This window comes from Rousettus aegyptiacus, unplaced genomic scaffold, assembly GCF_014176215.1.
Source record: "Rousettus aegyptiacus isolate mRouAeg1 unplaced genomic scaffold, mRouAeg1.p scaffold_m13_p_11, whole genome shotgun sequence".
In the NCBI taxonomy this organism is placed as follows: Eukaryota; Metazoa; Chordata; class Mammalia; order Chiroptera; family Pteropodidae; genus Rousettus; species Rousettus aegyptiacus.
Window position 1 is genome coordinate 168,715 of NW_023416286.1, and position 9,856 is coordinate 178,570.

The window sequence follows — 9,856 nt, forward strand, 5'->3', positions numbered from 1 at the left end:
GAGGGCTTCCGTGCAGACACCAGGGAACTTCAAATGCCAGGCTCAGGGAACAGGAAGGGCCAGTGGGCTGCACCATGGGAGAGGGCGAGGTGCTCCAACTGGTCTTCCCAGAAAGCCCCAAGTGCTGTGGCTGCGTTTCCAGAAAAGACTTCCCACCAAGGAGAACAAAACGGATTCATCTCATCAGGTAAAGCTCCTCCCACAAGTCGAACTGCTGTCTCAAAGTAAGTGTAAGCACCTCTCAAATGAGCCTGCACTGCAGGGCAGTCACGGAGGACGGGGACAAGGCAGCCTCCTGAAGACCTGCTTTCTTCATCAACAAAGGGTACGTCGTCGCTCAGCCCTGCATTGCCCAGTACCATAGCAGCCAGCCTCCTGGGCTGTCAAGCCCTTGAAAAGTGGCTAGTGAAGACATTGATAAACAGAAACCTCTTTGAAAACGAAATCTGCTCGAAGGGGGCGCACTCAGGCCCCAAGTGGACCGGGGTGGGGGCGGGGCGGGGGGCGCAGGAAGAACCCCGCCTACCACAGCGCTCGCAGCTCCCACTTCCTCGCTGTGGACGCTGTGGACGAGGTCCCCTCCTTTGTTCTCAGGCCTTGCCTGTGGCTTGCCACTAGACCGGGCGTCCCGGATTGCAAGTTTCGTAATTCCCGCATTAACCCATATTGCTGGAGAGAGATGCCGCTGTTTGCTGAAGGTCGACACCAGCCTGAAGTGAGATGCGCTGCGAGTGTAATATCCACACTGGATTTTGAAGACAATACTCCCCTCCAGATGTAACCTACTTCCTTAATACTGTTTTACATAAATCACATGTCGGAATAAAACTCTGGAAATATTATGCTAAATAAAATACATTATTAAAATGAATTTCGCCTTGCCTTCTACCTTTTTAACGTAACTCATAAAAAATTTAATTCTGTACGTGGCTTGCATTGTGGCTCACGTTAGTTTTCTAAAGGGCAGAGTCATGTAAAAGGTTATCTAGTTATAATTCAGTCACTGATCTCAGTGGTTAGCTGGGAATCGGCACACCTACCCCCACCCCTAGCTGTTCTACTATGCCAGGATCGCGCAGGAGCGAGCCCCATCGCCGAGGGCCTGCAGTTCTTCATCACGGACAGTGGGGGACGGGGATATTCACACTAAAACAGTAGTTTTAACTTTTCTGGCAAAGGAATTTTTATAATACTCCAAGACACCACGGTCCTCATGTTTGAATACTTTTTGCCAGATTAACTGAACTTAATAACTTTATGGTTTAAAAAAAAATCAACATAAGACAGATGTCCAAAATGAAATAAGTACATAACATATAAACATACAAAAATCCCGTAAACACAGAAGTTAAAAGAACACAGCAAACGCGAGAAGGGAAAAGCTTGAAAAAAGTAAGTGAACAGACCATAACTAACTTGAAGACAGATTCTACTGTTTTAGTAATAGGAAATAAGATATATACATCAGAATGGCAGAGATTCAAAAGACTGGCAATGCTTCGTGTTGGTGATGTTATGGGGAAATGGGTATACACGAACTATTGGGGTGAACACAAACTGCTGTAAAGTGTCTGGAGGCAATCTAACACCTTATATCGAAGTTGTAAGTGTTTGTAATATTTGACCTAGGAATTTTACTCCTAGAATTTATCTTAGGTTCATATGGGCAATGCACAAAGATATTCATTCACGATAGCGTTTATATTAGCAAAAAATTAAAAACTAACCATCTAATATTCAGAATTGGTTGAATAACTTATACACAGATGAAGCAAATATATCAAATTTTTAACAGCCATTTAATACAGAGGTAGGTATGTGAGTATCTTTTTTTCTGTATTTTCAACTCTTCTGTGGGTTTGAGAATTTTCATAATAAAAACTTGGGGAGAAATTAGTTATATTTCATATGATAGGCATAACAACTTTTTTTTTTTTTTTATCATACTAGGTTTCATGGTCTGTATTGCCCACAACCTCCAAAGGACAGACCAAGAGCAGAAAGCCAATCCCTGGGAGCCACTGGCATCTCCTGCCCACACACGTGCTCAGTTACTGGAACTGGACTGAAGTGGCCGTGCGATCTGAAGCTGCCAATCAACTGGCTCAACGATGGCGGCCACTGACATCTGCAGCCTGGCTCGCATAAAGGAACTGAGCCGATCAGATTTCTTCTTCTGAAAATTGGGCCCAAAATATGGAAAGTATAAGTCTCTAAAAGGCCCTGGAGTTGAAAGGTTGTGACATTTGGTTGCAGTAATGCCCAAGATAAAGAACGGGGGGAGAAAAGCGAGCATGGGGAGGAGGAGCAGACCGATGTAGGGAGAGGTACAGAGACTGCACAGACCGCTCTGCCCCAGTACGAAAGTCCGGGGCCTTGGTTTCCACTGGGCTTTCTTGTCTTCAGGACTACTTCACATTAGGCCCGAATGCAATTAGCCTTCTGTCCTTAGAGCCTGTGACATCTCATTAACTTTTTCTGAAACCCCTGGATACCTGGGGACCATAGGATGGGCCCTTACCACTTGGACTATTCTGATATGCTTTAAGGCTTCTAAATTCATAAAAATTTGTTCTACTGCACAGAAGCAAAGCAGCAGGGGGAAAATGTTATAAAATTGGTTCAGTTCTAATTTTATCATTAATGGCACTTAGCTTTCAATAAATTCACCTGAGACACTTTTTAAAATATCTTCCCATTTTATAGTCACTTATTTACTGGGTTGAAGTAAAACTGTTGAAGTAAAACTGTTCCTACACACTTGATTTAAGTAGGTTTTGGGATATTTGCCAATAAGAGCTATGTGAAGCGTCCTGAGAAGGCACCTTTAGGGTTTGAGTCAACTCAAGAGGCAACAGGAATACCCTGTGGTTTACTCCGTGTGTCTCTTTATATGTCTCTGTGTCTGTGTGTTTTAGTGCAAAAATTAGCAAGAAAATACCTAGAATAACACTTAGGAAAAAAAATTCGTGCCTCAGAAAATTTCTCATAAAAAAATGTACAGTCACCCTAAAGTAAAATTTTGAACTTGAAAAACGAAGACTAGCAGATGCTTTACTTAATATAAGACAGCCTAACGAGCCCTTCACAGGACCCTACATGATGGATACATAACCAGGGATAAGAAAGCTTCTACCCTAAGAGAAGGGTCTCCAAAGCAGAGTTCTTCCAGGAGAAGATGGGCTCAGATCTGAAAGACTGTGCCCAGGGAAGAGGGGGACCAGGAACCTGACCAAGTTGATCTGCTCCCATACAGTTCCAATTTTAAAACAAGCTCATGCCGTAAAATTTGGGTAAACACAATGCAATATACAAATACATACAAACACATGTGTATATATATTCTATATATTTAAATATGCTATCTATATATATTTCATATTTCAGTTGTTGACCTTAAACAATAGCCAGATATTTCTCCAGCAAAAAGGGTTTATTTGGGGAAGAAAGAATTGCAATTCTGGACCCCAAGGTCTAATGGTAAACCCCCCGTAAGTCCAGAAAACGAAGGAGAGGAAGCTCTTTTATAGAGAAAAGGCTGAGGGCAGAGGTGCTGTTGTAAAGGAAAAGTCCATTGGCGGAAACTGGGAGTTTGAAGTGTAGTGGCTTTTCATTGGCTAAGTGGTTGCCAGGCGAGGAGAAGTTCCTTCTCCTTCCAGTTGGAGCAGGGTAGACAACACCTTGCTGCTCGAGATGGAGAGTGTTTCTTCCCCTCGGATAACTGACCCTCAAGGTAGGGCGTGAGAGCTCCCAACTCCCGCTTACATGAGGTTCTGTTTGATTCTTCCCAGCTGTTCATAAACACAGGTCGCATATGGGGGTCAGGTGAGCCATCACCTCAGTGGCATAAAGGGACACAAAGCCGACCCCAAAAGGTGCTTCCATCAACAGCAGGTTAATTAACCCGTGGACAGATTGCTATCATAGCCCATCAATGGCCAGGCCCGCCTAAATGCCTCTTTAGACAGGAAAATAGCGAGAGTTTTAAAAGAGGGGGTGGAGCTCCAACCAGAAACCCCTGTCATACTGACACCCCAGCAAGCCGGGCTCCATGCTCCCCTCCGGGAAAGGCGGATTCTCCAAGAATTCGGCATGCCGGGTGCGCTCGCCCAGCACCGGCTGCCGCCCCTGCGACGCGCGGGGGCCAGAAAGCGCTCCCGCGCCCCGCAAGCAGCCCGGTCCGGGGCGTGCGGCGTCCCCCCGGGCTGGGCCGTTCCCAACGCGATCGTTTCCAGGCTGTGACCTCTGGTAGACTGCTTAATTCGGGTTTCCTGCCCACAACACCAGGACGGCTGATACAGTTTTGCAGGCGGTCTTCGTGTCGCCCACATGGAATGCCTAGCACGTCTCCCTGGACTCGCGGGCAGCCGACCAGTCCCCCAAAACCGCCCGTGCGCGCGGCCCGCGCTGTCAGCTCTCCCGCCTGCGGCTACGTCAGCGGGGAGAGAACCAGCTCCGCAACACCACCTCCCGCCGGCCGGTGCGCGCGGGACGCCTCCGCGCACCCGGCACGCACCCAAGGGCGCACGGCGGGCCCGCGCAGGCCGCTTACCTCCCAATGATGACCACCGGGCCGGCTGCTGAGGTGGCCATGCCTGCGCCTGACCGTCCGAAGGCACCGCGAGCGCGAGCACAGTCTGCGGCCCCGGGCGCCGCGCTTTGCAGGTCTCTCCGGGGCAGAACCGTGACCCACGCCCATTGGCTGCACGCGAAGCCGGGGCGGGGCGCGGCTCCGGATTGGCTCGGGCAGGGCCAGGGGGCGGGCGCACCGCCTCGGGACCCACTGGGCGCGGCCGTGGGCGGGGCCTCCGCCTCCCGGGTGCCCACCCCAGACGCAGGGCTTGGACGGAGCCCGCCAAGGAGAACCAGCAGAGGGCACGCCGAAGGGAAGCGCGAAGACCAGACACCAGGACACCAGTGATTCATCGTTTATTTTTCAATTCTCAACCGTGCACATGGGAGACGCCTCCAGGCTGGCACAGGGCTCGCCCACAGAAGGACCCAAGAACACTCCCTGGGCGTTAGCACCTCTTCTGTACACCGCAGCTCCGACCTTTTACCGAGGGCGGTTAACGCTGAGTTTACTCTGACTATGCATTTCTAGGAAGATACCTGTCGCCTTCTCCACGGATGAGAACGGAGGCCCAGGGACTGTGGGACAGGAAGACTGATTTGCTTCCCCTGAAGGTTGCTAAGGCGGTGTGAGCGGTGGGGGCTTTCTGAACCGCACTTCCTCCTCCAGAGGCAGAGTGGGCTTATGTGTAAGAAAAAAGAAAGCGTCACCCTGTCTGAAGCATGGATCTTTTGGGAGACCAGGGATGAACAGGCAAAGAGGAAAGGGCATCACGCATCACATGACAGCACTTTTGTGTCCGCACAGCACACGCTGAGGGGAAGTGCCACCAGGGGAAGTGCCACCGTTATCCAGTTCAGGACGATTAGCACTTGAGCAGAAAACGTGTCCAACAGGGCCAACTCAGATGACAAATAGAGCCCTTCCTTTCTTTGTACTCTGCAGTCAGGAGCATGGAAAGTGGGTCAAAGGGAAGGCTAAGCTTTAAAGAATCATTTCACAAATATGGGTAAATGTTTGAAAAAGTGTTTGACTCACTTAAAAGAGAAATGAAAAGTAACACAGCAAAGATAAGTCATTCTGTGGTGGCTGAAAAATGACTGCTAGAAATGTATTACTTGCAGGAAATTACTGTCTGGCTATCGCCATGAGAACATAGGCTTTTAATTATAGGAACATAACATTCTAATAACAAGTTTTCTGCTTCTGTACTCCCTCTTGCATACCTGACCTGTGGGTCGACAGGTAATGAATAGAAGAAAAATAGACCTTTGTGTTCAGACAGAATGAAGAATGGGATTTTGGGCTTAAAAACCCTGTACCTCTGCATTTCAGGGCTGCTTAATTTGGGGTCTGCATACCCCTGGCAGACCCAGATGGCTGAATAAAGAGTGTGTTTCCTATAACTCACTGAGTTCCGGTGGTCCATGTGTCTTTCGGGAGCCGGCGGCTACGACAATTCTTCACCCATCAAATTGGCTAAAATTAGCAAGATTCGTAATATTCCCCTTTTAGCAACTAAGACCCTTTCCTACACAATGGAAGGTGGTCTTAAACCGGCACAGTCTTTCTGGAGAGGAAAATGACAGTATGTTGTTGGGAGAGCTGCCACCATGAGCCCTGGGCGTCCCTGCACATTCTTGCTGAGGGTACCAGATGACAGGGTTTGTCCATTTGATATTAATTAGCTTCTGTAGCTACTCACACAGGCAGATGGAGAGGTCAAGGTAACCGCTGAGTGATTACTGATTACCCTGTAACTGCTCACTCCTGGGGCAGAAGGGGACAGGCTCGTTTCCTCATTATAATGTTGGCTCTTTGAAAAAAAAATAAAAGTACTTTTTCCTTGACCCACTGGACATGCCACGACAAGTCTAGCCCTCCATATAAATGTGGGAATCGGGGTTATGGGGGTGCGGGGAAATTTGGGGGTGATAGAAGTGCTCTGCATCTTGATTATACTGGTGGTTATATGGGTGTATAAATCATCAAAACGCATTGACATTTAGGTAAATGTATTATATGTAAGTTCTACCTCCACACATCAATTTTTCCAGAGGGCGTGGGAGGTGCCAGATGTCCTGAAGACGGGATAAGCAAGCATGGCTTGCAGAAGGGCGCAGGCACTCTGAGGTTGGTTGAACCAGCCCACAGATTTGGTTTTTCTGACTTGTAGACTTTTTTCTTTTTGACTGTGGATCTGAATACTCCTGGGGACAGATCCATGGCCCACTTATCAACACCGTGGGGCCACTCGCTGGCGGGAGTGGCCAGAAAGGGGCTCTGCCACCTTAAGGGACAGCCGTCAGGAGGGCCTCGTGAGAGAACTCCTGCATATGACATAGGCAAGGGCAAGAGCAGGTGAAACTCGAGTTTCTCTTACCTGCAAAATCCCCTTTGTACCTGGGCTTCCTGAGAGGTGAGGCTAGAATTACAATCATAATCATTCACATTCTTCTGGCCTGTGAGGTTGTTTCACTTAGTCATTTAATCCTCATAATCCTTTAATCTTTTTTTCCCTTCCTCCTCCAGGTGAAAGAGCAGGAGGCTCAAAGAGGTGAGCTCAGCAACTTACATCAGGTTAAGCTCATTCATTAACAGGGTTCTGAGCACTTTTTCTGGGCCACTCACCATCAGCACTGTCTGATAGAACTTTCGGCAGTGACAGAAGTGTTCTATATCTGCCCGTCCAATACGGAAGCCACTAGTCACGCGTAGCTAACGACAACTTGAAACCTGTACAACCTATACACCCAAGGAAGCCAATTTCTACTGCTTTCGTTGTAGCTCGTCCTAACTTACATTGGAGAGCTGCGTGTAGCTAGAGGCTATCGTGTCAGGCGGCTCAGGGCGAGACATTGGGGACAGAGGCTGTGATGGGTGAACATGACAGATGAAGACATCTAGTCTCGTGGCATTGGTGTTTCAGTGAAAGACACGGAAAATGAAACAGTACGCAGACAAATGGCGTACTACACAAGGAAAGGGAGTCCAGGTCATGGTCAGTGCTGAGCAGGAAAGGAAGCAGGTCGGGGAGATGGAGGACGATGGGGGTCTGAACTCTACCGTCAAGGAAGGCCTGTCCTGGGAGGGGAGTTCAGCTGTCCAGATCCATGCAGGCCACAGCAAAGCCCCAAGCCCGATGCTGTCCTTATTGCCGATTACTCACAATTTGCTCTTCTTAAAATTTGCCCAGCTTTACTTCCTCCCTGAAGCCGTGACCGGGGACCTCTCTTCTCTGAGCCGCGGAGCTCACTGTGAGGGCTAGCTCCATCTACGACACTGCGGCAGTTCACGTACGCTAATAATGAGGGTGTGGTACACTCCAGTGATGACCTGTGTCTGTCCCCACAAATCAGACTGTGTCACCTGTGGAAAATCGTCATTGACAGCGATTTCTGTAGGACGAGATACTTCACTGCTATCTTCCGGAAAGTTGTTTTTGTGATTGTTATATGAGATTCTGGGGCCAGCGGGAGGATGAGTAAGAGAATGGGTGATGGAGCTCCCGGATCTGAAAAACTGAGCTAGCAGGCGAGAGCTTAAAACTACAAACTGCAGTCTTAAGCAAATAGGACAGCTAGGATTTCACAGGGTGGCCCTTGACCTGCCTGCCTGGAGTTTTAGAGAAAGTACTTGGCCTGCCCTTTCATAGTCTCTACTGGTTAGACACGTTTGCAGTGAAAGGGGAAAAAAAGCTCCCCCTTCCTCTTGGCACAGTTTAAATACAAGCCAGCACCAGAAGACAAAAATCTCTCCCCTTCCCAAACCACTCGCACCTCCCCGGGCATTAAACAAACTCCCCCAGTCGGGAAGCAAATGGAAGGGAAGACTGACAATATTTCAGCAAAGTGACATCTAGTTTCTCTTGAAGACAATCTCGAAGAGGACATGGAAATGTCATACTAACTCATCTCCCAGCATTCCATGCTGTATTTTTATAGGTATTTAGAAGAGTTTACTTCTAAATACTTCTATCAGGTCACCAGTGATTCTCTGAGCCATGCTTTGGGGCTTACAAACACATGTAGTTTATTCAAAGCGGTTTCTAAAAGGCGCTGTCAGGTGACAACATTCTCTCCGCCTGGCCCCAGCCTGGTCCAGTCACACTTTCTGCGGTGAGGGAACGTGCTGCATGTGCCCTCCCCATACCGCAGTCGCCGGCCGTGCATGGGCACTTGGGAGGTAGCTAACGAGACGAGGAAACTGGATTTTTAATTTGGTGTAACTTGAGCTCATTAAAATTTTGTTTTCAACAGTCACCTGCGGCTAACGGTTAGCGCTTTAGACAGTGCGGCCTTATATGTTCCTTCCCTGGCCAAGAATGCCTCATTGCCGGCTTTGCCACTTGTGAAATGCCCATGAATGAATGAATGAATGAATGAATGAACGAACGAACGAACCAAGGAACACGTTGCTGTTTGACACTGTATGTATATGACACACGTCAATAAAAATACTTAGAGCTGACAGTATAATGCACGGATTTTCACTGCTTTACGTCATCAAATATCTTTGTACAATACTCTAAGAGTCTGCTTATTTGGGTGTTCTTGTATTTTTGTGTGAGATTTTTGGATGATAAACAAGTAGTTTACTTTGGATCAGAGAGAAGAGTTACTGGAGTTTTTCCAAATCACATTCCAGCCTTCACTGTTCCTACTTTCGAGTTTAAAAGCTCAACTCGCATCTATTGTTGTGAAGCTGACCTAATTACCGGTTCCAACAAGCAGAAAAGATTGGGATGTTTATACTAGGGAATAAGGTTGTTTTGTGGTTTTTTTGTTTTGTTTTTAATAACCAAGCTTTTCTAAAAGCAGAAAAAGGGAAGGCAAAGCAATGGAAGTTTACCTTTCACAAAAGGCCCTTTCAGAGGTCAGCTTCGGGCCGGGTGGAAAGCCATGCCCGGAGCCGCAGCGCCCGGCGAGGCTCTGAGCAGGCCTTTCCCAGGGGCCCGGGCGGGCCCTGGCGCCAGCAGGACCTTGGGGGGCAGCAGCTCAGGTGCCCACAGGCTGCCTGCACCAGGTTTATCCATTATGTTCTGCCCTTCCTCCTTCTTCCCGCAGCCCAGGCCCGTTTTAATCAGCCATCTTCTTTCACACGGAATACAGAGTAGTCACCTTAAATCTGGGGCACTCTGCTGGGTTTTTAAGGACTCTGACCTTTGAACCCAAACCAAAATGTACATCGAAGCTCAGGAAATACCCTTAACGGTAGTTCAAATTCCTTTCATTGCGAACATCAGTTGAATTAGCAAGCCAAGAAGCTGGGGGACAGCCGTCC

At 48.2% G+C, this 9,856-nt stretch overlaps 1 protein-coding gene across 3 annotated transcripts in view; it reads right to left on the reverse strand.

The window, feature by feature from the left end:
- The window catches only part of CRYL1 (crystallin lambda 1), a 70,191-nt gene extending 65,496 nt beyond the window's left edge, over nt 1-4,695 (reverse strand). For 2 of the 3 annotated variants that reach the window (XM_016119793.2, XM_016119790.2), the window contains exon 1: nt 4,553-4,695. In XM_016119793.2, coding sequence (XP_015975279.2) covers nt 4,553-4,593 — 41 coding nt within the window. In that variant the 5' untranslated portion in view covers nt 4,594-4,695. The remainder of the gene's footprint in view (nt 1-4,552) is intronic. The other variant, XM_036228348.1, reaches the window with a different exon arrangement.
- Between the last annotated feature and the right edge of the window lie 5,161 nt (nt 4,696-9,856).